General features: G+C 53.7%; 9 protein-coding genes across 9 annotated transcripts; 4 read left to right on the top strand and 5 right to left on the bottom strand.

Annotated features, from left to right (window-relative positions):
- Positions 1 to 58: 58 nt before the first annotated feature.
- BO97DRAFT_340282 (U1 small nuclear ribonucleoprotein 70 kDa) lies at positions 59 to 1,468 on the bottom strand (the record flags this gene model as incomplete). The annotated part of the gene is made up of 4 exons (XM_025691592.1): positions 59 to 741; positions 848 to 944; positions 1,013 to 1,140; positions 1,207 to 1,468. The coding sequence occupies 4 exons, from the start codon at positions 1,466 to 1,468 to the stop codon at positions 59 to 61; spliced, it is 1,170 nt and encodes a 389-aa protein (XP_025553712.1).
- A 388-nt stretch (positions 1,469 to 1,856) lies between these two features.
- Positions 1,857 to 2,725, top strand: BO97DRAFT_476468 (mitochondrial 54S ribosomal protein mL43). Its single transcript, XM_025700484.1, has 3 exons — positions 1,857 to 1,975; positions 2,035 to 2,117; positions 2,198 to 2,725. The coding sequence occupies exons 1-3, from the start codon at positions 1,937 to 1,939 to the stop codon at positions 2,487 to 2,489; spliced, it is 414 nt and encodes a 137-aa protein (XP_025553711.1). The 5' UTR covers positions 1,857 to 1,936; the 3' UTR covers positions 2,490 to 2,725.
- Positions 2,726 to 4,305, bottom strand: BO97DRAFT_404093 (putative RING finger domain protein). Its single transcript, XM_025694889.1, has 3 exons — positions 4,021 to 4,305; positions 3,169 to 3,897; positions 2,726 to 3,111 (listed from the first exon to the last, which is right to left on the bottom strand). The coding sequence occupies exons 1-3, from the start codon at positions 4,066 to 4,068 to the stop codon at positions 2,968 to 2,970; spliced, it is 921 nt and encodes a 306-aa protein (XP_025553710.1). The 5' UTR covers positions 4,069 to 4,305; the 3' UTR covers positions 2,726 to 2,967.
- Positions 4,306 to 4,524: 219 nt separating this feature from the next.
- On the bottom strand, positions 4,525 to 6,424 carry BO97DRAFT_386309 (WD repeat PRP19 family protein). Its single transcript, XM_025693524.1, has 5 exons — positions 6,387 to 6,424; positions 6,282 to 6,326; positions 5,785 to 6,217; positions 5,267 to 5,730; positions 4,525 to 5,202 (listed from the first exon to the last, which is right to left on the bottom strand). The coding sequence occupies exons 1-5, from the start codon at positions 6,397 to 6,399 to the stop codon at positions 4,739 to 4,741; spliced, it is 1,419 nt and encodes a 472-aa protein (XP_025553709.1). The 5' UTR covers positions 6,400 to 6,424; the 3' UTR covers positions 4,525 to 4,738.
- Positions 6,425 to 6,562: 138 nt separating this feature from the next.
- On the top strand, positions 6,563 to 7,454 carry BO97DRAFT_476465 (DUF4604 domain-containing protein). The gene is made up of 2 exons (XM_025700483.1): positions 6,563 to 6,897; positions 6,946 to 7,454. Exons 1-2 carry the CDS (start codon positions 6,867 to 6,869, stop codon positions 7,413 to 7,415), a joined length of 501 nt encoding a protein of 166 aa, XP_025553708.1. The 5' UTR covers positions 6,563 to 6,866; the 3' UTR covers positions 7,416 to 7,454.
- A 235-nt stretch (positions 7,455 to 7,689) lies between these two features.
- On the top strand, positions 7,690 to 11,587 carry BO97DRAFT_476464 (GTPase RIA1). Its single transcript, XM_025700482.1, has 6 exons — positions 7,690 to 7,970; positions 8,063 to 8,083; positions 8,145 to 9,040; positions 9,089 to 10,630; positions 10,716 to 11,044; positions 11,115 to 11,587. Exons 1-6 carry the CDS (start codon positions 7,908 to 7,910, stop codon positions 11,492 to 11,494), a joined length of 3,231 nt encoding a protein of 1,076 aa, XP_025553707.1. The 5' UTR covers positions 7,690 to 7,907; the 3' UTR covers positions 11,495 to 11,587.
- A 1,163-nt stretch (positions 11,588 to 12,750) lies between these two features.
- On the bottom strand, positions 12,751 to 13,682 carry BO97DRAFT_404089 (exosome non-catalytic core subunit CSL4). Its single transcript, XM_025694888.1, has one exon. It carries the CDS (start codon positions 13,584 to 13,586, stop codon positions 12,837 to 12,839), a length of 750 nt encoding a protein of 249 aa, XP_025553706.1. The 5' UTR covers positions 13,587 to 13,682; the 3' UTR covers positions 12,751 to 12,836.
- A 398-nt stretch (positions 13,683 to 14,080) lies between these two features.
- On the bottom strand, positions 14,081 to 16,480 carry vac8 (protein anchor VAC8). The gene is made up of 6 exons (XM_025690999.1): positions 16,110 to 16,480; positions 15,898 to 16,024; positions 15,721 to 15,834; positions 15,427 to 15,672; positions 14,623 to 15,372; positions 14,081 to 14,562 (listed from the first exon to the last, which is right to left on the bottom strand). Exons 1-6 carry the CDS (start codon positions 16,281 to 16,283, stop codon positions 14,231 to 14,233), a joined length of 1,743 nt encoding a protein of 580 aa, XP_025553705.1. The 5' UTR covers positions 16,284 to 16,480; the 3' UTR covers positions 14,081 to 14,230.
- Positions 16,481 to 19,454: 2,974 nt separating this feature from the next.
- BO97DRAFT_386296 (FHA domain protein) lies at positions 19,455 to 21,761 on the top strand (the record flags this gene model as incomplete). Its single annotated transcript, XM_025693523.1, has 3 exons — positions 19,455 to 20,530; positions 20,588 to 20,684; positions 20,737 to 21,761. 3 exons carry the CDS (start codon positions 19,455 to 19,457, stop codon positions 21,346 to 21,348), a joined length of 1,785 nt encoding a protein of 594 aa, XP_025553704.1. The 3' UTR covers positions 21,349 to 21,761.
- Between the last annotated feature and the right edge of the window lie 984 nt (positions 21,762 to 22,745).

Below are 22,745 nucleotides of genomic sequence, written 5' to 3'. Positions count from 1 at the left end.
ACCCACCAGCACACGGGCATCGAATACTGAGTTGGGGAAGCCCTCCGTCGAAGTAATCTCAGTATCTTCTCTTGGCGCGTGGGTCATCGTACGAGTCGTCCTCATGGTATCTCTTGCGTCCGTAGTCGTCGCCACGGCCTCCATACCTGTCGCGCTCGCGGTCGCGGTCACGGTCGCGTTCGCGGTAGCGATGACTGTCCCTATCACGGTCTCTGTTGCGGTCGCCACCATCGCGGTCACGGTCACGGTCTCGGCGATCGCGATCACCGAAGTTGTCGCGGGATCTGATGGGTTCACGGTTGCTACCAGTGCCTCCGCGGTCTTCACGTCCGAACCTGCCACCACCGCCAGGGCCGCCGGGGCCACCGAAGCCCCCACTGCGTCCGCCTCCCGGACCGGAGGGAGCGTTGGGAGGAGCCTGTCCACCGAAGCCGTTGCGACCTCCCTGATATCCAACACCGCCACGAGGTCCGAAACCACGATCTTGACGGAAGCCTCCCCTGCCGCCTCTGCCACCGCCGAAACCACCTCGGAAACCACCTCCAAAGCCACCGGGGCCCGAAGGCGCGTTAAAGGATCCGGGACCAATGGGCCGGGAAGGCAAAGCCTTGGTGTAACCACGGCCGCCGAGACCGCCACCGAAGCGACGGGGCTTCCAGCCCTTGACAGTCCGGCCACGCTCGACATCTACCAGAACACGGCGGTCCTTGATGCGAATGCCATCAGTCTCCTTGTAGGCCGCTGAAATTCGTCAAGAGAACACTAGGTTAGCAATCGAGTCCCACGGAAGAATATATACCAGAAAGTCATCCAGGGTAAATCGGCGACTTAAGATCTGTAGCAATACCTTTCATGTCCTTTTCGCGCTCGTACACGATAAAAGCATATCCTCTATGCGCCTTCTTCGATCCCTTAGGTGTGACGCCGTCCTTGACAATACGAATCTAGAGCAAATAGTCAGCGAGCTAGTTCCATGACCCAGCGTAAAAGGAATCTCTGCGGAGGACCATACTCTCTCGATAGGACCAAAGCGGCCAAACTCCCGCTCCAAGTCCGATTCCTTGACATCATAGCTGAGTCTGGCAACGAAAAGGGTCCTAAACGGGTCGCCGCGAGCTTGCTGGTCATTTGACGGATCATCTGTGGCAACGAAGTATCAGCAAACCCCTCTCCTTCATTCCAGGGATCCGGGAAAGAAAAGCATACACTCTTGAATTCCATCTGTGAGCTGCTTCTCCAAGTTCTCCTTCTTCTCGACCTTCTGTCGCAACTTGCGCTGAATCCAGCTCTCTGTCGCATTGTAAGGGACCTCCTCGGCGTACTGCTTCAGTTCGGGCAGGAACTGCGCGATGCCGCCAATAGAACTCTTCTTGCAGTCTTCGGGGGCCCGCTCGATGGGAGTGACATAACGGAGAGGCGGCCGCGGCTGGAAGAGCGCCAGGAGCGGAGGGGGCAATTTGTCCGTCATTTTGCGCCGTTCAGGTCACAAGGTTCGGATGCGGGAGGATAAGGTGCGAGTGACTCTTTAGTCTAGCTGCTTGAAGAGCATCTGGGCAAAGTTTCGATTAATGCAATGTATCTTTCAATAGATTGCCGAGGCGTCCTTCCTCCACCTGCTGATGGAAAGAGTCAAGTGAGGCGAGGCGAGGTAAGTCGTCGTAGCTCAAGCGACCGAGAATAGTGTTGGTTTCGAGGTTTCGCGTCGTCCTTTCCCGGGCTCCGCTAGTACGAGTCCGCGGCGTTAAGCTCTTGGCACACACCGCTCTGAAACCGCCTAGTCGCCGTAGCCGAGTTTGCCGCCCTGTCCAATGATCGGGCGGGATCGCCTCCTCCGTCTGAAAAGTCCCGGGCGGCCAGAGAGGTATCCGGAGATCTTTGAAGCGTGGAAAGTCGTTTCGGCCGGGTTCCAACGAGATCAAGACACATTTCAGAAGCAATGCCTGTGCAAGGGATCCGGACGGTGACTGCCGCCAGAGTGCGTTCTACTCTTTCGATCAGACTTCACAGACGAACGGGACTAACGCGGTTTTGCAGAACGGCGTCGGCGCCTTTATCCTACAATGCAAGCAGTTGGATTTCCACTACTGCGACTGGGCCGGTAGCTCTCGCGGCATGGTGTATGTTGCCTTTCTCCGCGCAGTTCTGGAAGAAGTGGAAGGGTGTTGGGCATGTGAACTGACAGTTATACTCCACGCAGGGCGTTCCTGAAGCACCAACTCCCCGCTTTCGCCAAAGCCAACCCCCAGATCGAGATCCGAGTATCGCCCCGGCCACACAAGCACCCCGTCATCAAGGGCCACTACATCAACGGACGGGAGAAGGCGATCTGCGTGCGCAACCTCGAGCCCGAGCAGATTTTCAACAAGGCAAACCTGCTGAAGGAGGCCAGCGGCGAGAAGCTGAAGCGCACCAAGAAGCCCATCACGAGTCTCAACGAGAGTGTCAGAGGTATCTGGTCCCCTTACCACGGTGGTTTCAAGTCGGTGTAAGTGGCAGTTTGGGATCTGGTTACTGCAAGTGGTGTTACAATTTGGAATTCATTTGTGTTTGGTTTATCATGGGCTAGCTCTTTTTATGCTTCTGCATCTCCCCCCGCGGTGGAAAACCTAACGGGCTTCTGTCTTGGGTCTGATATGTATCATATGTACAAATTACTTGAAAACTGTTTTATGTGTGCGGATGTGCCATGTCGAAGAACGTCGTCGAAGTATCTTGCAACAAATATTATTATTCATGTGTAAATGCAAGGCCAATGCAAATTGTATACCCAGACCGTCATGCTAAGACCCATATCGACAAAGAAAATGCTATACCCGACCAAACCAAGAGACAAAAAACAATGGGTATCCTGCTGTACTATAGTCATGCAAATTTGAAAGAAGCCCGGCCGTTGACGCCGGCGTTATGCAACCTTTGAAAACCAGCTCCAATAACTCCCAAACCACAAATGAAGAAATATGGAGGAGTTTATAGGTAGATTTGAAACAGAGTTCCCCTCGCGCTGACAGATTTGCCACACCCCGGGACCTGACATGTGGAGAACGGCTTCGTAGGGGACGACTTTTTGGACTTGGACTTGGAGCGGTGGTGAGCACAAAGGCCGCAATATACCTGCAAATGTTAGTAGACGTCTTTCAAGTAGTCCGAGAACGGAGTAAAAAGGCGTACATGTCCACATTGCTTGGCTACCCATATTTGCTGCCTGATGTCGTCGCCAATGCCCAGCTCCCCGTCACAGTTTGGGCAGACCACAACGTCCTCCTCTTCGAGAGTCCGTGTAAACCCGTCGGGTGGTGGACTGGGAGGCTTGTACGCATTTGGTGGAGGTCTTTCGGGTCTTTCGGGTCTTTGCGGGTCGAGGTTCACGGTCAAGTCAATAGGTCCCGCGGGCTGATGTCCAATGATTGATAAGTCCACATCTTGCCGCAGGTATCCTCGTTGCGCGGCGAGCAAGGGATGTATGTTGAGTAAGAACCGGGGTGGGAAGCCCAAATTCAAATACGTCGGAGATGGAGGCGGTCGTGGAGGCCGAGCGGTGGCACCAATAAATTGTACTTCCGGACTGCTAGGAGGTTCATCTCGAGTTAAGTCCTCGTATTCTTCTTCCAAATCCACCACTTCGGGCTCCCTTTCTTGCAGTGTTTGTGTAGTTTGATCCTGGCGAGCAACCCGATCATTTTGTACTACCTCCAGTTCGGAAGGATCCGAATCTAGCGTCAGATCAATAACCTCGTCTGTGTTAGGGGATGTTGATGTGATGGGTCGACGGAAGTCAAACCCATCTCCGGGATACCGCCAGCGCGGTGGCGACGACGAGGGAACAAGGGTTGCGGAGGATGAGGGCTCTCCACCGGAGTAGTCTGGTTGTGAAGCTCGGGACATCTCTTGGTGCGGTCGCTATATAAAATGTTAGTTGAGCTCAGGAATAATTCGACAAGAAGGTAGTACCCCGCCGGGGAGGGCAGAGATTGAACGTATGCGGCGAACGGACGAACAGGCGGAGAAAGGGAAAGTACCGACCTTCCGAGGCCTAGAGGCGACAAATTGGACGCCGGAATCGTCACTCATACTGGAAGATGGAGTAAGAAATGAATAGAAGGTGAGGTCCTGAGAGAGGAAAGGGAGAAGGGAAGAAGAGGCGGGGGAAGGGAAAAGAGAAGGAGAGTGTATCAAGAAAGACGAAAACGCCGAGGCGGAGTTTAGGCCTCATTGCCGGCGGCAAGTGGAGGCCATTTGCTTAGTAGTGGACTTGAAGGAGAAAGGTTCGTTTGGTGGTTTTGAGCTGGGTCCCGGTCCCGATATATCGGATCCCTTGGGTTAATCCCGATCCTAGATCCTTCCTTTCTTCCTCTTTCCATCCCAGCAGATGGTGAATAATCAGGAGTTGGGCGGGTCAGTTAGCTAAGTTATGTCATGCATGTAACCGTGAACGGGGGGAGACGATTCCAGTCAGCCTGACAACTGGTGAGATAAGATTGCTGGTTGCTGACATCTCAGTGTCTATAACTAGTTAATGCGTCACTTCACTTTTCATCCTGATTCTTGGATTCTAAATATTCGTTCATGATCTGGCTCTGTGAGATGAAAACAAAAAGAAAAAAAAAGACACAAAAGAGAAAGAGATTCCAAATAGAGACGCCGTTCACACAGAAAGTTCAAGAGTCGAACCACAACCAGCTAGAAATACAGGACAAATATTGTTGATTTCCATTTCACTGTCACCAGGTATCATTCATAATTACTGTGCGGTCAGCTCCGTAACGCCACCTTCAGTACTCAATGCCACGATGCTCTGAGCAGCAGAGCCCCAAACTGCGGCCACTGCGGGTACAGCGCTCCGCAGAGACTCCGACCACGATTTGGCGGCCTTGGAGTACTGGTTGACTGTCAACCCGCTGGGTCCGGCCGTGAGCAGGAATTGTCCAGTGTAATCCCAGTTGATCGAATCAACCTGGCTGCCCGTCTCAATCACCTTGATCTCCTGACCGTTGCGGAGATCCCAGATGGATACCGTGGTAGAGTTCTCAGTAACGGCAGCCAAGAAGGTACCGTTCTCAGAGAAGAAAAGACCCTTGACAGGGGCGGTCATCGCGAAGCTCGCGGCGGCAGCACCGGTCTTCACATCAAAGATCTTGATTTGGCCATCCTGGCCACCAGCAGCAAGAAGGTGGCCATCAGGGTGGAAGTGAACGGAAAGGAGAGCTAGAAATGGTTGTCAGAAGTCAGCCAGTTCTGAAGCTGAGAGGGGGTTTGAAGGGTCGCTTACAGGCATCACTAAAGATCTGGGTGATCACGGAGTTCGTCGTCAAGTCATACAGCACGTAGCTCTTATCGGCACCGACGGAAGCCACGATGTCGCCGGTGGCATGTACAGCCACGGCCGTCGCTGCTCCGGCATGGGAGTTGAAGCTTGCAACTTCATTTCCATTCTCAAACACCTTGACAGAGCCAGTAGACGATGCAACAATGGCCTTCTCACCCGCCCATGCGGCACCGGTGACAGGTCCACCTGCTTGTAGACTCTGAACAGCCTGTTTCTGGGACATGGAGTACACGCTGGCGGTGCCCTCCGCGCCACCAACGATCGCTAACTCCCCGGACGAGTTGACAGACAATGCCTTCGCGCCGGGCTGAAGGGTCTCGGAGGTCTGAGTAGGCTTGAAAGCGGAGATGGTCTCACTGGTAGCCCAGCCTTCGGGGATAGGACGCTTGCGACGGGTCTTGGAGAGTCTGTTGCCAGTTAGAAACGAAGTCCTATGAATTGATCCAGCCCAGAAGACTTACGAAGCCTGTGTACTTTCCACGCGAGCGAGCACCGACTCGGGCAGGCCGGTGGCGTCAACCTGCATAGCCTCACCATCGCTCTTGGCGCTGACAGTAACCTTCGATAGTGCATCGCGGGCCTCGTCCCTTTCTTTCGTCAACCGAGCAATGACCCGAACGGCGGCATCGTGTTGGTAGAGCGCCGCGCTCAATTCCTGCCGGGTCTGTGCCAAAGTCTGTCGTAGAGTATAGGTCTCGAGAGCCAGGGCGTCCCACTCTTCCTGGAAGACGCTGAGCAATGAGGGGATCGAGGTGAGGGTGGGAGGTCGAGGCCGAACGACGCGCTGGGACTTGACCTCGATGAGTTCGTCTGCGGCAAGCTCCTCCCCATTCACGGGGTCCTTTCCATTCTCCGAGATATATGCCTCAATGAGTCGCTTCTCGAAGACACTGCCTGCTGGACCGTCAGATACGTGTATCGTAGATCGCATTGGTGCGCACGCGAGGTTGCAACGTACCGCTCTTGGGCGAGACCACGGGCACTTGTGGTGCCTCTCCTGAGACTATTGCCAATTTGTCATTAGTATCCAAGCTTCACAGAGATGTAAGATGCTTCCACTCACTTGCGCACAGCATGTTTAAGTGAATGTGATGGTTGATGGGGAGGTTGTTGGTTGACGGTGCAGCTTGCGGGCTCCTTTGGACTTTTCGACCTCGCCCGATCTGGATTAGCCGCACCGCAAGCCTGATCGCTGACGATTGCTTGGCGGTTACCAACAACAGAGCTCCTTCACTTGACCTTGACTGAAACACAGAGGAGAAAGATTGTGTGTCTGGCTAGCTTAGTGCTTGCTGCAGCTTACTACTATCATCATACAGCATTGAGGTCAATCTCAATTAGCTCTGAATCAAGAGTGTGGTCTTCTACCTCAGTAAAGGCAGACGCTAAAGGGTTCCCCACACCATCCTTGTGAAGCGTCATCGCAGCTTGCTGGGTTTCTACAACCCCAGCTCATGATCGATTATACTTGTTACATGTGAAAAAGACTCACTACACACAACAGTACACAGCTAACAGTCTTCCCGCTGGGCTGGACACAACCATGTCCTTCAAATCGAAAGACCTCGCCTACGGTACGTTCCCTTCCCACATAGTTTCGGACTCGGAATAACGGATTCCAGAGGCCAAGGAACCGGCCTTTCTGCAGAGACTTAGAAACCAGTATGGAGACAACTCAGGTCGCCTTGAGAGACCCGTTGCCCGCCCACGGAAGCCACGCGAAGAACATGACGACGACGGACCTACCTACGTCGACGAAGAAAGTAACGACATTATCTCCAAAGAGGAATATGAAGCGCTAGTGCGAGGGGATAAGCCCACCGAGGATGATGATCGACCGGATCAAAACCAGGACAAAGTTACGGGCCCGATCAGCGAAGGTAGTAAACCAGCCACTGAGTCGGAGGCGTCGGCCTCCAAGCAGAATATAGCCGAAATTGGCGGACCACGGAAAAGAAAGCAGGCCAAGGTTGTCGGCGAAGACGCCCCAGCAGCAGAGAGTGAAGATACAAAGAAGAGAGACTCGGGGGCGCGCAAACCGAAACAGAAGAAGAAGATCAAGCTCTCGTTTGACGATGATAATGACTCATGATGATGAGTGTTGAGTCATGAACCTAGACAAAGCCATGATACCCTAGATCACTGATTCTTGCTCGATTATGCTATTCGAGTAGAGTGTAAATAGACTGTAATATAATCATATTGAGTTGGAAAGCCCAACGACAGCAATGTCCGCATAGTCGACAAGTGCAGTGGCGGTCCCGTAAATCGTACTCAAAACAACCCGAGCAATTAATAATCGGGACGTAGGTCTTAACCATCGCCAACAGCGGATTTATCTACAAAGACATCCCCAGCGCAAATATCCATACCGCTCTGGTGCAATTTCTAACAAGTGACGCGGGATTGGAGAAGAAACTCTGGATTCTGGTTTGGACAAATTCCCGCGATAATTTTTTCCATCGAACTCCGCAGCGACGGCGGAACCAAAAACCAACCCAGCCGTCCTTTCAGTTGAACCTCACCTCGACCTGGCTCAAGCTGAATTCTGGGAGCTGTGTGACAGCACCAATTTGTCTTCAAGATGCCTGTCGTTAACGTCGATGACCTCGTTCGTCTCCAACGGAAGCCCAATGACATCCGGAATGTAAGTTGATTTACCCCTCCATCATCCCACCTTCGCCGAGTCCGTATATTTCTTTGTCGTCATACAACCACAACACTAACATCGGGATCTAGATTTGCATTCTCGCACACGTTGTATGTATGGATTCACTCGCGAGAGGTGGGCATCATCAAACTTACAGCTTAATTCCTACAGGATCATGGCAAAACATCCTTGACGGATAGTCTGATCGCCACCAATGGTATCATCTCGCCCAAGTTGGCGGGCAAGATCCGCTACCTGGACTCGCGTCCCGACGAGCAGCTTCGAGGTATCACCATGGAGTCGTCGGCCATCTCCCTGTTCTTCTCCATGATGCGCCGTCCTGCTCCCGACGCCGCCCCGGAGCCTAAAGAGTATTTGATCAATTTGATCGACTCCCCGGGACACATCGATTTCAGCAGCGAGGTATCGACTGCGTCGCGTCTATGTGATGGTGCCGTGGTCTTGGTCGATGCCGTCGAGGGTGTCTGCAGTCAGACTGTCACCGTGCTGCGTCAAGCCTGGGTGGAGCAGCTGAAGCCCATCCTAGTGATTAACAAGATTGACAGGTTGGTGACGGAGTTGAAGATGAGCCCTAGTGAGGCGTACTCGCATATGAGCAAACTTCTTGAGCAGGTCAACGCAGTCATTGGTAGTTTCTACCAGGGAGAGCGGATGGAGGAGGATCTCCAATGGCGAGAGCGCATGGAGGAGCGGGTGAACAAGAAGCAAGATCATGACGAGGAGCAAATGGCCGAATACGAGGAGAAGGACGACGAGGACCTGTACTTTGCACCAGAGAAGAACAACGTCATCTTTTGCAGTGCGGTCGATGGCTGGGCCTTCACAGTTCGACAGTTTGCTGTGATCTACGAGAAGAAGCTCGGAATTAAGCGTGCGGTTCTGGAAAAGGTTCTCTGGGGAGACTACTACCTGGATCCCAAGACCAAGCGAGTCCTAGGCCAGAAGCATCTGAAGGGCCGGGCCCTCAAGCCCATGTTCGTTCAGCTTGTATTGGACAGTATCTGGGCAGCATACGAAGCGACGACCGGTGGAGGCTCAGGAAGAGGGTAAGTGATACCACTTGCGTACGATGTCCGCTTGCTAACTGTCAACAGCGACCCGGCCTTGCTGGAAAAGATTACCAAGTCTTTGAACATTAACATCCCTCCATACATTCTGCGCTCCCGCGACCCTAAGAATATCATGACCACTTTGTTCTCGATGTGGCTGCCTCTCTCGACAGCTGTCCTCGTCTCCGTCATCGAGTACCTTCCCAGTCCGCCAGCAGCCCAAGCAACACGTCTACCGGCTTTGATTGCAGACTCTCCCGGAGCAGACTTCGTCGACCAGAAGGTGAAAGACGCAATGATCAGCTTCAAGACCGAGCCGAACGAGCCAGTTGTCGCCTACGTCAGTAAGATGGTCGCCATCCCAGAGAGCGAACTGTCTTCGAGCAAGAAACGCTCCGGTACCACCATGTCCGCCGATGAAGCGCGGGAGATTGCCCGCAAAAAGAGAGAGGAAATCGCGAAGATGCAGGCGGAAGCCGGCGGCCAGCAGCAAGACGATTTCTCACGCGTGACGTCTGCCCTTGAACGGACATATCTCGACGATCCGCCAGCTGAGACAGAGGAGAAAGAGGACCCCGAGCATCTGATCGGCTTCGCAAGACTGTACTCGGGTACGCTCTCGGTGGGAGACTCGGTGTACGTGATCGCGCCCAAATTCAACCCGGAGAACCCCCATGCTAGTCCCGAGCCTCAGAAGGTCACAGTCACCGATCTGTACCTTCTAATGGGCCGGAGTTTGGAGCCGCTCCAGTCCGTACCTGCGGGTGTTGTTTTCGGTATCGGAGGTCTTGCCGGCCACGTCCTGAAGACGGGAACGCTGTGCTCGCAGCTGGAGGGCAGTATCAACCTGGCTGGTGTTTCGTTGAACACGCCTCCTATCGTCCGAGTCGCCTTGGAGCCCGTGAACCCGGCCGACCTGAGTAAGATGGTCACTGGCCTGCGACTCCTCGAGCAGAGCGACCCCTGCGCGCAATACGAGGTCCTCGACAGCGGTGAACATGTGATTCTGACAGCCGGTGAATTGCACCTGGAGCGCTGCATCAAGGATCTCCGCGAGCGTTTTGCCAAATGTGACATCCAGACCGGTCAGACCATCGTACCCTACCGCGAGACCATCACTAGCGCCCCGGAAATGGCAGCCCCGAAGAACCCCGAGCTCGGCCGCGGGGGCATCCTGGCCGTATCTCCCTCGAAGCAACTCACCATGCGACTCCGCGTGGTGCCCCTGCCAACTGTCGTCACGGAGTTCTTTTCCAAGCACGTCGGGACCATCAAGCGCCTCCAGACTCAGAAGCGAACGGCTGCGGAGAACAAATCCGGTGGCGCCGACAACGAGGGCACAGCGGACAGCAACCAGCCCGTGGAAGCCAGCGAAGCCAGCGAAGCCACGACGGACGAAGCCCGCGAAGCGACCCTCCTCTCATTGAAGGACTTCCGCGCCGAACTCAACAAGATCTTCGAAGAAGAGGTCAAGGAGGACAAGGAGCTGTGGAAGAACGTGGTCGACCGGATCACGGCGTTTGGACCGAGACGAGTCGGGCCCAACATCCTGGTAGATGCCACCGCGGTGAACACCTGCGAGAAATTGTAAGCCAGCCCACCTCCTCCTCCCGTTCCTCCTCATACTCCACGAAGTACATGAATACTAACGAGCGCAACTTCCACCGCAAAGCCTCCTCGACGACCCCAACAAACAACCCACCGTCAACCCGGACACGACGAACAACCGCGAAGCCCTGATCGTCCGGGACTTCAACGACAAGATCGCGTACGCCTTCCAACTCGCAACGGGCCAAGGCCCGCTCTGCCAGGAACCGATGCAAGGCGTGGCCGTCTTCCTGGAGGAGCTAAGCGTGAACTCGGCCAACGGTGAAGACCTAGACCTCGGGCGCCTGACGGGCGAAGCAATCCGACTAGTCCGCGAAAGCATCTCACAGGGCTTCCTGGACTGGAGCCCGCGAATCATGCTGGCAATGTACAGTTGCGAGATCCAAGCATCGAGTACGTTCCCCCCCCCCCCCCCCTCTCCCAACAAATCAAGAGCCAAACTAACCACCCCGTGAAACAAAAGCCGAAGTCCTCGGCCGCGTCTACGGCGTCATCACGCGACGCCGCGGCCGCATCCTCTCGGAGACAATGAAAGAAGGCACGCCGTTCTTCACCATCTTGGCGCTCCTGCCCGTGGCCGAGTCGTTCGGCTTCGCGGACGAGATCCGCAAGCGCACGTCCGGCGCCGCGCAGCCGCAGCTCATCTTCGCTGGCTACGAGGCCCTGGACGAGGACCCCTTCTGGGTGCCTGCTACCGAGGAGGAGCTGGAGGACCTGGGCGAGCTCGCAGACCGCGAGAACGTTGCCAAGCGGTATATGGATGCTGTGCGCCGCCGGAAGGGGTTGGTGGTGCAGGGCCGTAAGTTGATTGATGCTGAGAAGCAGAAGACGTTGAAGAAGTAGTAGTTTCTTTTCTTTTAACAAAAAGGGTGGAGTGGGGGGCTTAGAGCCTAGGGAAGGTGAGTGGGTATATATGATTTAGAATCGAGATGCGGTTACAATGGATATCCTTTCTTACCATCACACTCGAGATATTATAGCTGTAAGGTATAAGGATCAAACAGTATCTCGATGCACCAGGATGCGCATACAAGCACGAGTGTCAATTTCACCATTGGTATGGTATGGTTTGAACAATTATGTACAACTCCACATCCGCCGTGCTGAGCCGGCTAATTGACAGTATAATAACTGGTTGCGAGCCACCCCCGGAGCAGCACCTACTAATATCCTCAAATTCGTCTCATGATGAACTGTACCTCTGATTCATACAGTCCACATGACAACGCAATCAACCAATATCCTTGCGTTCCCCTCATACGTGTTAAGATCATCTAGCCTCAAACCACGTAACAAGGTACATAGACCTCGCGCGGAAATACCATCTTCTTAGGACAAAACAAGCACAACTTGTCGTTCGTGCGAAGGCTACGCTTACGTAGAAACTAATATAAAAGATGGAACCTGCTGTCAGAGAATATCTGGGATATTGAATTGACTCAAGAGCTCTGCATGGGAATGAAGCCCCGGGCAAAGACCCGATTTCCACCCTAGTGATTCCCGCGGGTCGTTGTTCTAGTGCCTTCGCGCGAATCCCGCAATACTTCGTAATATGTCTCAATATATGGATGGTAGCCCTGTCCCCCGCTTGTTGGGAGGGAAGGAGGTCAGAGTCGAAGCAGCATCCCAAGCGGCTCGACAGGCTCCTTGTCTCAATGCTAGTTCTGTGTAACAAGCCCGAAACAAAGATGCGACGGGGTCTGTAAAGCCCGGGTTTAACCCGGAGACTAGCGGGTGACAGAGTGGAGGGAGGAGGGGTGGATGCATGCATGCAGGATTGTGGATGAGACTGGGGATGGGTTCTCATCAACAGCATCAAGTCACACAATACACCCTCCCATGGTATGCCATGCTCATCCGAGACAGGACATGCGGTCGACCATTGCGTCTCATCCGAGACACTCCACCGCTGTATGTTCCACGCCGGTAGCAGAGACCTGGGGGGAGTACAGGGAGGGAGGGCCGGTCGGTTGACTTGGCCATAGTCATCGTAAACCGATCCGAGACAGACAGGACGCTTAATTCGACCTCCCAGCAAGAGCGAAGGGATCCCGAAACCCCAGACCCTAAGCTATCCCACCCACCCACCCATCGCATCAGACCCGTATACCATAACCCATCCACAAATCTATCTATCTCAACCTGATCATAAAACAACAATCAGAGAACAAACCCCCCAAACTCCTCAAAAAGGCCTCGCGACCTTCCTCAACTCCGCAACCCCAGTCACAGGATCGCGCATCTCCTTCCAACTAACGGGAAACATCATATTCCCAGCCTCGCTGCGCGCCATGACCACTCCCAAATCATTGCGGGCGGTAGTCAGATAGTAGAAGCTTTGATCGCCGAGGGAGATGACGGCGCCGCGCACGATATCGCCAACGCGGAACATCTCGTCCATGACGACGCGGTCCTTCTCGACGGCCCGCACGTCCTCCTTGCGGATCAGCGCCTGGAACCGCAGCTCGTCCGAGTTGCTGTGGTTCTCCGGGTTGGCGGCCGAGGTGAGGATCGAGTCGATGTTGTCATTGTCCGACGACGTCGACGACGACTCGTCCTGCACCACCAGGATCGAGACGGTCGCCTGCCGCTTCTGCACGCGCGTCACGCGGGCCAGCACGATCGAGTCGACCGCTGGGAGGGTGTTGTATCGCGGTTTGGAGGTGCCCGGTTTGGAAGTCGTGCTGGTGAGTTTCGGGGCGGGGATTTGCTGCGAGGCAGAAGAAGAAGCGGTGCCGGCTGTTCGGAGGGGCCCGCGGGAGACGCTCAGGGTCGACTTTACACCCTTGGAGCTGGCGGGGTCCACGAGCACGGGTCCGGCGATGGAGGCGTAGATGTTCGCATTCTGCACATGGGTGCCGGGTCCCGCGGAGTAAGAGCTCACAGAGCCCAGGCGCTGGCCTGGAATGGCCAGAGTCGGTAATGTGCTCGCCATTCCAATGAGAGAAAACCGAACTAAACGGCTGGATAAGAAATCAACAAGCTAAAACAGCAAGAAGAAAACGAGTTCTGGCAAGGCGTTTGTCTGTTGTTCCACGCGCGTGGAATTGAACAGCCGCAGAGCTTTTACTTTTTCAGTTTGGCCGAGCTCCGGGCGGGAGAAACTGTTTTCCCGCGAAGCTATGGAAATTCCCGTCTATTGCAGTGCACATGACATCATCGTTTTAACAAACCATCATCTCTTTGCTCTCTGCTAACTAAAGAATATCAACTATGGATAGGATTTAAAGATCTGCTCTTACTTGAAGAAAGAGAGAGTCGCAGAATCACCCATAGGTGACCAGCAACAACAGGTCACACGCCCAACGAAAGCAAACAAAGTTCCATCACACCTAATGCTCGCTGACATGAAAAATATGTGACACCGAATCATATGCTCGCTTAACACCTGTGACGGATATAGGTCAATGTAGCAAAACATTCACATAACAAGACACTCAAGGTATAGTAAGATAAGAAAGTCACTCGAAGTGTGTAAGACAAAAGACATGGGGAAGAATCGAATGATTATCGGCGTAAGGACATAGAAGTAGTGAGCTTCGAAAACCGGCGGAAGCGCTCAGGAAGGACGAGATTAGATTAGCCTTCTACAAGGGTTTGCTTGTGACCACTCCCCAGGAACTCGAGGCATCGCCGTGCCAGCGCAATGACCTCGCCTTCACCCTCATCCGCATCCTCCTCGTCGGATTCGATGTTCTTGTCCGAGATCGACTTGACCATCTGGACAATGTCATCCGATTTCGCGATATACCCAATCAATCTCTGATCGTCGGATTCGAGGAGTTGTAGCAGCGTCCAGATAGCGATGTGCTGGAAGGTCGGGTCGCCGCTGGCAAGGAATCGGCTGAGGTAGCCGTGAATGCCTCCATTGGGATCAGCCCAATCGCGCACAAAAATCGAATAGTCCCCAACTGTTAAGGTTAGCCTCTGGACGTCATGTTTACCGGCCACAAATCGGAAGTGGTACATACCCTTAGAGGAAAGATTTCCCAGCGCGGCGGCACTATTCCCTTGCACTTCAATACTCTCCGACTCAGTGAGAGGGATCAGCACATCGAAGACGCCAAGGCTCAGAAGGTGAGGCTTCAACTCGTCGCTGAGAGCCAGCACAGCGATTGCAGCCGTCATTTCTGACTGTACGCTAAGGGGCACACGGAGGACCAAATCTTTGCACTTCTGAACCGCACCAGCTTGAAGAACAAGCTCTTTATTCCGGTCCGAGCTGGCCGCCAGATTCCGCAGGGTCGAGATGGCATGGCATTGAATCTCCTCGTTATCGGTCGAGCCTAGTAGGTCAACCAAAGGCTTTAGGAAGCCCGCGTCGATGATGGGAGATTCATTGAGGGGGTGGATGGAGATGTTGCGAATGCATGCGACGGCGGAGAGTATCAGGGGGAGGTAGGAGGATTGCAAGAGTCGTAAAAGTGGCGGAAGTCCCTTCGCGCGCACGATTTCCAGTTGGTATTTCTCATCGGAGGCCAGGTTGCGCAGTGCCAGAGCAGCCTGACACTGGACTTTGGGAGTCGAGGAATCCATGAGATGCACCAGCGACTGAACCAATCGAGATTCGGTTTGGGCTAGTCTCTTGCGGTTCGAGGAATCCACAGCGATATTGCTCAAGGCGGTAGTGCAGTAATATTGTACATCCACATCGGACGAAGATAGCAATTGAACTAAGACAGGAATGGCGCCAGCGTTAACGAGTTGTTGTCGGTTGTCATCTGCGCAATCTGTTAGCGAGGCTGCGCTGTCGCTGTTGTAGTGGGGTGTCTGACCCGAGTGTGTCATATTCAGCAGCGCACCAGTCGCATTACGCTGTACTCGCATGTCCTTCGATTTCGCCAGCCGGATCAATGGACCCAAAGCGCCGGACCGGGCGATCTTTGCTTTGTTATCTTCATGGGTAGCCAGGTTTGTAATACATCCAACCGCATTGCATTGTACTTCAACATTGGGCGACATCATCTGCCGTATTAGAGGAGCCAGGCCTCCCAGTGCGACGATTGAAACCTTGTTCTCCGCTGGACCTAGTCAGCAGACGTGATAGTGAGGAAGGAAGCAGGTCCTACCGTTCACAGCTAGGTTGCCTAGCGCTGCACTGGCCGCCCGTTGCACTTCGATGTCGGAGCTCTGTAGCAAGAAAAGAATAGGCTCGAGAGTGTCTCGATCAACTTCGCGCACGTCTATGATCAGATAGCTCAGCTGTCAGTCACTGCGATGGCCAGGAAGATGCGCGTCATATGTACCTCGCTCTGTGACCTCCGCAAAGGTCAAACTTGCACTTCGCTGAAGCTCAACATTGTCGGAATACACCAGGGTGCTCAGGGCCCGGAGAGGCTCGCCATTGAAGAAATCCACCTCTTGGCGTTGTTGCTGGAGCAGATGTGAGTGATGTCCCCGAGACGCGTGGAGCCGCTCATGGCCCAACGGCGGGAGATAAAGGGAAGCTGGAGCTTACCGCGTCAAGAAATTGCAGCAAGTCGGAGACTGCTTCCCGTTCATTGTCTGCTAAAGTGGACTCATAAATCCCATCCCTAGACCGACCACCGATCGGGCCGAGGCATGCTGAGATATGACACCAACGATCCACCGTCGATAAGCAAGACAAACAAGCATTCGTAATTCCACTCATGTCTCTGGTTGTAACAGCCTGCAGGACCAGGAAGGGGCCCCGCAAGCAATGGCTTTTACGAACGACGAGTAGCGAGAGGACGCGCGAGTGCGGTCACGGATTGGAAGATGATCACGAGGTTTCCTGATTGCTTCCCTTATTGCATCAAGCACAAGGCGGTGTATGGGCAAGAGCAACTCGGTAACAGAGACGAAAGAATCGGGACAGAGAGGAGGAAAGCTCGAATGGTGATGGGAACAAGGGAGTGGCCGAGAGGCTCTGCTGATAATAGCGGCTGGGGAGCTTGCGAAACGGCAGGACGGATCGGTTAGCCTGTTAGTGATGGGGGCAGGCAGATGAAGGGGAGGGACCAAGATTCTTTGTCCCTAAGTTTCCCTTCGAATTCCAGCGGTCACTTAAGCCGACATGGAAATGAGTCCGATCGAACAAGAGGAAGAGGGGAGGAAATTTGATGAAATGGAGGAAGAGGATGGGGGAAAAATGGGGAGGAGGTGGAGGAGGAGGAGGAGGAGATATTGGAGGTTGGTTGGATGAATGGAAAGGATGGGGGGGGGGGGGGAAAGAGAGGACTGGAGAAAGAGAAAAGAGATGGACGGCAGGTCGCAGTAGCGGGTACTTCCTAGCAGCAGCCCCAAGCAAGCACCAGCACCAGCACTAGCAGTAAGTAGCAAGCAGAGTACAGTACTTCGTAGGTCAGCAAGCAAGCAAAGCCAATGTACTGTACGCGCATCATCTATCATCTCTCTGTCAGTCAGAGAGAGCTTCTGAGCTTCTCCACCGGTCGGAGATCTTTACAATCCAGTCTACTACCATTTTGTTCAGGAACATCTACAACGCTGTAACCCCTATCTTGATCACTCAGGATGACAATTCCCTGTGATCAGACGATTTGAGGTTGTCCAACTCCCATGAGAACCCGAATTACGTATGGCAGCATCCGGGCGTTATCGAGGCTTTGTTTATCAGCCATCGTCATCTCTTCTTCCCCACCGCTTCTTGCCGATTTGACCTTTCAAGCACAACTCAATTCAAATCACTGATCGCAGGTTCTCAACCAACTCACTCACTCACTATTCAAATAGTGGAGGTCTCTACTCTTCTTACACACAGTCAAATGTTCCCTTCCTCCAATCGAACCCTTCGGTCCTTCACCGGTTTAGTCGATTATCATGGGGGCAGCTTTGCCCCGGTTCCACCTCGGAAGCTAACGGTTCACTCCATGATCACTACCCAGGTTCAATTGCGCCACTGGTGTTGGGTTGACATTCTTCGCGCTCAACTGGTCTGAGTTGCGGTGAAACCTATTCCAAACGATACTTAGACGGTGAGGTTTGATACTGTGGGTTGAGTTCACCGGGACGGGGGTTGCAACATGATCACCAGACTGGTAGTTGGTGAATGACCCAGCTGGTTCCCTCCAAAGATATACTATATTGTTCGAGGGGTGGTAGCCGACCGACGTGATCGATACGCGAGGGTGATACTACTTAATAGACGAATGCTTTCGGGCTAGCAGAATGCGCAGTTATATATGACTCGCATTGCATCTAATGCGATGGTATCAAACCAACCCTACTCACTGAGTACTTAATAGGCGGGGCGCAGTAGTGCAAAAGGACCACCATTCAAACACCATCCTTCCGAGAGATATATCTCGTGTTGACGTCTCTGCCACTCCCGGGGCTGCAGGGTAAGCCAACCCCACCAGGACATGTCTCTCAGCGCCAGTCAGAGGAATGTCGTCCCCGCGACCCTCGATGATCGCCAATGGATAGGTGTGTGCTGCCTGCGCTTCCACGTGAGGTGATCCCGGCCGATGGCTGCATCACATGGAGGGCCGCGCCCGTGACCGGACCGAGAGGCGAACAAGGAGGAAGGGAACTTGCGCTCAGTTCCTCCCCCGCAAAGCTAATTCAGCCTCTGAGGTTCTGGGCAAACCGCTGGGAACACTTGTTGATCAATCTCGCACCTCCCACTGACAGGTAGTCTGTTCTTTCTGCGTGGTTCGCACTCGGTCCCTGGAAGGGATGGATGGAGTCAGCGGTGGCGGCAAGAGCCAAGATGGGCATTTATTTGGGTTCACTGGGTTTGAAACGAGAGCACCACCCATGGTAATGCCCCGTGGGACAATAACTAGATTGTACCTAGTAATAGGGAGTATGAAGGCGGGTGGATCGCTTTTCTAATGTGCAGGAACTAGGTAAGGTCTCTCTCTGAATGCGTCCAAGAGAAAATACTCCGAGCAGATATGAGATAGTCTACAAATAGAAGTGCATTGAGAACCCAGTCAAACTGAGGAAGAGTAAATGATAGTAGTAAGTATATCCTTTCCTGGTCAGTGATGTAGAAGAACCGTAGTTCCATGGTTCCTCCAGAACACGATGGGGGGAAATATCGTCACGATGGGACGATGAATCTCCCTCCTCTCCATCATCTGGCTTCTTCATCTTCTCTCCTCCCTGCCTCGAACGCGCCCGATGCAGACTACATTCCACTTGCCCCACTGGCAGTCGATCTTACCATTTGACTCGCATGGTGGCCATCTCTTTCCGGCATTCCAGTTTCATTCAATCATTCAATCAATCAATCTTTCCCATTATTGCCCGGTTCTGGTCCTTCCTCCCAGTCTTGTTCTTCTTTTCTCTCCTGACTTTCCTCTTCTTCTCTTCCCTCCCCTTCCCTCCTTCCCATACCCTCTCTACGCTGGGTAACACACACCCTCTGCTCTCCAATAGCCATGTGTCGCATTGAAGCATAAGAGCACCTTCGAGAAGCGCATCCACCCACCGATCGATCGGAATCACTGACCGCGCAGAAGATCCCAAGTTAGGGCTGTCGCGCTGATCGCACGAGATCCAGTTTTGCCCATCCAGAGGAGAGGAATCAAAGGGACGGACAACCAAGATTTCAGGGACCGACGGGAGAACTTCTCCTGTATTTCGCCATTGTTTAACTGCTTTGTTGCCCAGCCCTTTGTTTCCTGATACACACTCAGTTTCTTTCACATCCCAACCCCGTGAGAATTTAAATTTACCTTGAAAGTGTTATGGTGGTTGTTGGTGGTGGTGTTGTACCTATCTACCGTGTCTATCCACCCGCGCCCCAGTCCACACACCACAAGCACTTCCAAGCCCGACCAACCAGTCAAAGTCAAGTCACCCGCGAGTGACCATGTCGACTGCTTCCGTTTCCGCCTCCGCCTCTCCCTCCTCCAACCTCCTCCCATCCTCCTCCTTCTCTCCTCCATCTGCCTCCTCCGACTCCCGTTTAGGTCCCCTCCGTCGTTTAAGTCAACTACGTGCCTATACCCAGCATCATTTTTCTTCTCCTCAACACACTGCCGCCTCCTCCTCTTCTTCTTCGTCGTCCGCCAACAGTCAGCGGGTTTCGCGGCGTCATACTCTCGGTAATCGAGTTTCTTGGTTTTCAGCCGCCTCCACCGGACCCGAATCTTCGCCCTCGACAGTGGAGACTAGCAACCGGGCCCCATGTCCCGAAAGTGAACATCAGTCCACGTTCGCCCGCTATAGCTCGGTTTTTTTCCCCAGCTATCGTGGCCTCGAACTCGACTTGCGCTCCCAGCCATCTCCATCTACAGAATCGCCTAGCCCTCCTCTTCGCAACGAAACACGGAGAGATATCATGGCGCGACCCCGAGGTTCATCACAGGCCGTCGATGCGAGGTCCAACGGCGAGGTGTCGAGCGCGGGCAACATTCACCCGAGCGCCCTGGAGAGTCCTGATCCAGTGGTCTCCGAAAGCCCGTCCACTTCGTCCCCGCGACCAAAACAAAAGGCCACCATTCGGTTCTTTCCTCACCAAGACTCGCACGCCAGCAGCCGCCCTTCATTGCCTTTCATCCCTATCTCTCGCACATTGCCCTCCGATAGTTGCGTCATTCGTGTTGGTCGATACTCCGAGCGGGATGGCTTGCCCGTGGCAAACCCCACCGAGCCTTCTGATGCCCCTGTCGGATTTAAATCGAAGGTGGTGAGTCGGAAACACTGCGAATTCATGTATTTGAACGGGCAGTGGCATGTCAAGGATGTCGGAAGTTCGTCGGGCACCTTTCTCAATCATATGCGACTGAGCCAGCCGAACATCGCCTCTCGATTGTACACCATCAAAGACGGGGATATCGTACAGCTAGGCATCGATTTTCGAGGGGGTGAGGAAATGATTTTCCGATGTGTCCGCATTCGGATCGAATGCAACCGGTCTTGGCAGCAGCAGCCAAATGAGTTCAAGTACGTGAAGATGTTCAGACTGTCCGACGCGATAGATTGGAGCTAACGGTGATATAGTAAAAATACCGAAAACCTCATCAAGAACCTTGGCAAAGGGGATACCGCAGACTACTCTGGATGTCGAGAATGCTCAATCTGCTTGGGATCTGTTCTGGTAAGTCCCCAACTTTCTCCTGAAGCGTAGTTTTTGCTAACGACGCATGAAGCGCCCTTACCAGTGCCTGTTCATGGCCGCATGTGCCCACGTCTGGCATTACAAATGTGTCAGCCGTCTCATCCATACACCTGACTATCCCATGTTTCAATGTCCCAATTGTCGTGCCTACACCGATCTAAGTGCGGAGGTCGACGATACGAACGATCTCGAGGAGGAGGAGGAGGAATCGAAGTCCGCTTCTGCGGAGGACAAGCCCGAATCCGCTCGGTCGGAGACACATACCCCTCAACCTGAAGCCAATCCTGCCACACCACCCTCGCAGACTGCCGGAGATGAGCGTCGCCTCGAGACCAGGCTTCCTGTTGAGGCAGGACTCGCTGCGAATATCGAGAACATGCGCCTTCAAGATCTAGACGCATCGGACGATAATTCCGCACCGCTGCCGGCACCGACATCGAATCCTGATTCTGCTCCGTCAAACAGCAACCACGAAATCCCCGGTTGGCAGTCTTTGACTCAGTCCCCGTCGTCTAGCCACACTCGACAGGCGCCATTGCGTGCTGAAACGCCCGTACGCTCCGAATCATCAGACGAGAATCCTCTGACCCCGCTAAACGATTCGGGGCCTCTAGCCCTCGACGGTCGGGCTGCGATGCCCTAGACGGAACCCAGCTACGCCACCTTCTTGGGTTATCTGCATTGGATCATTTTTGTTCCAGCGGTCCTTGCATATTGTTGCGCTTGCGTCCCCATCATCACTGTCGCGCACTCTCACTTTCTGTTTGCCCTTCCGTTCAAGCCACCATTATCGTCCATTTCCCATTTTCAGCCTAAGCATCGAGCATTGCGGTCCGTCCCCTTGATATGACTTATACCCATTTTGAAGCAACCCTTTCTTTCACAGATGATGCCCGACATCGCAGATGGCGTCTTCTGATCGGCAGTCGCTCGATCCCCTTGGTCCTGCGCAGCCGCCACATGCAGAAGACCGCCCGAGTCGGATTGTCTTTTACTTTCTCATTTCCCCGGCGTTCTCGGCGAAGATGTACATACTAGTCGGTAGTTCCTCAGATGCATCTTGAAATACTTTCTCGTCGGATTAAAGTGTTGGAGCCTGCATAAGTCTGCGTAACATAATCCATGATCCACCAGGTAATCGATACAAGTCTCACCCTAGATATACCTGCAGTGCATGATGCGATGCATCCGCCCGGACCCTGGCCCCAAGCAGTTGAGATCTCAACCCCCGAGGACTGCATGCCTGTGTGACTCGTACACACCCCGACCAGTTCAAGACGCATGTCTCACCCGAACCCCGGCCGGGGTTTCTGTATCGTACTGGCATCGGTACCGTATTGCTGGCCAATCGGCCCGATTGAGCAGCGGGGCTGACCAGCATGACCTGCCTGCATCCATAGTTAGCCTCGTAGTGCCGAGCGTTCTTAGCAGCTATCCTGCCCATAGGGAGGAGATACATCGCACCTATAGGTATAGTAGAACATAGCATGGATAGCATAGTACAGTACCCGACTTCCTACCTTCAAATACGGAACCCCATTCTACCGCACAGTAAAACTCCACTTCCTGTAAGCCATCACCGGCAACCGCAACGCATCCATGCCCTGATGTATACCAACCAGTCCCGAGTGAACCCAGCCCGAGTACTGAAGCCCAAGCCCAAACAAACCCCAACCCCAACCCCGAACCCAAGCCACCAGCACCAGCACCACTACCTACCTACCTACCTACTTACTAACCTCTCACTCCATACAACCAAAAGACTGAGATACAACCCAGCTAAATTGCACACCCAGCCGCTCCCGAAACCTACCTACCCACCTATTAGGTAATACCCAAGACAAGACAAGAAAAGACAAAACAGAGCAAGTAAGGAAGCCCAGCCACCACTCACCCAAGCTAAAGTATAACAAGTAAACTTCACCGCAGCAAGGAATCTACCCGGTCTACCCGGTCTAAGTAGTTGGCTCTTGAGCCTTGGGACTCCAGACACAGGCGAGCGCGAATGAAATCTTACATACCTACCTACATACTTACTTG

This window comes from Aspergillus homomorphus (genome assembly GCF_003184865.1).
Source record: "Aspergillus homomorphus CBS 101889 unplaced genomic scaffold BO97scaffold_8, whole genome shotgun sequence".
Classification (NCBI taxonomy): domain Eukaryota; kingdom Fungi; phylum Ascomycota; class Eurotiomycetes; order Eurotiales; family Aspergillaceae; genus Aspergillus; species Aspergillus homomorphus.
Note: the sequence above shows the minus strand (reverse complement) of the source record. Positions and strands in the feature narration are given on the sequence as shown.

Bases quoted from the DNA above. Each gene is read 5' to 3' on its own strand.
- BO97DRAFT_476468 (XM_025700484.1), top strand. From the start codon at position 1,937: ATGCCTGTGCAAGGGATCCGGACGGTGACTGCCGCCAGA. The intron at 1,976-2,034 runs GTGCGTTCTACT...GCGGTTTTGCAG, and splicing joins GGACGGTGACTGCCGCCAGA to AACGGCGTCGGCGCCTTTAT. The intron at 2,118-2,197 runs GTATGTTGCCTT...TACTCCACGCAG, and splicing joins GGTAGCTCTCGCGGCATGGT to GGCGTTCCTGAAGCACCAAC.
- BO97DRAFT_404093 (XM_025694889.1), bottom strand. From the start codon at position 4,068: ATGAGTGACGATTCCGGCGTCCAATTTGTCGCCTCTAGGCCTCGGAAG. The intron at 3,898-4,020 runs GTCGGTACTTTC...CATTTTATATAG, and splicing joins TCGCCTCTAGGCCTCGGAAG to CGACCGCACCAAGAGATGTC. The intron at 3,112-3,168 runs GTACGCCTTTTT...TAACATTTGCAG, and splicing joins TAGCCAAGCAATGTGGACAT to GTATATTGCGGCCTTTGTGC.
- BO97DRAFT_386309 (XM_025693524.1), bottom strand. The intron at 5,731-5,784 runs GTAAGTCTTCTG...AACTGGCAACAG, and splicing joins GTGGAAAGTACACAGGCTTC to ACTCTCCAAGACCCGTCGCA. The intron at 5,203-5,266 runs GTAAGCGACCCT...AACCATTTCTAG, and splicing joins CCAGATCTTTAGTGATGCCT to CTCTCCTTTCCGTTCACTTC.
- BO97DRAFT_476465 (XM_025700483.1), top strand. From the start codon at position 6,867: ATGTCCTTCAAATCGAAAGACCTCGCCTACG. The intron at 6,898-6,945 runs GTACGTTCCCTT...AACGGATTCCAG, and splicing joins ATCGAAAGACCTCGCCTACG to AGGCCAAGGAACCGGCCTTT.
- BO97DRAFT_476464 (XM_025700482.1), top strand. From the start codon at position 7,908: ATGCCTGTCGTTAACGTCGATGACCTCGTTCGTCTCCAACGGAAGCCC. The intron at 7,971-8,062 runs GTAAGTTGATTT...ATCGGGATCTAG, and splicing joins AGCCCAATGACATCCGGAAT to ATTTGCATTCTCGCACACGT. The intron at 10,631-10,715 runs GTAAGCCAGCCC...TCCACCGCAAAG, and splicing joins GTGAACACCTGCGAGAAATT to CCTCCTCGACGACCCCAACA.
- BO97DRAFT_404089 (XM_025694888.1), bottom strand. From the start codon at position 13,586: ATGGCGAGCACATTACCGACTCTGGCCATTCCAGGCCAGCGCCTGGGC.
- vac8 (XM_025690999.1), bottom strand. From the start codon at position 16,283: ATGAGTGGAATTACGAATGCTTGTTTGTCTTGCTTATCGACGGTGGAT. The intron at 15,673-15,720 runs GTAGGACCTGCT...GACTAGGTCCAG, and splicing joins AGGCAACCTAGCTGTGAACG to CGGAGAACAAGGTTTCAATC. The intron at 14,563-14,622 runs GTATGTACCACT...TAACCTTAACAG, and splicing joins GGGAAATCTTTCCTCTAAGG to TTGGGGACTATTCGATTTTT.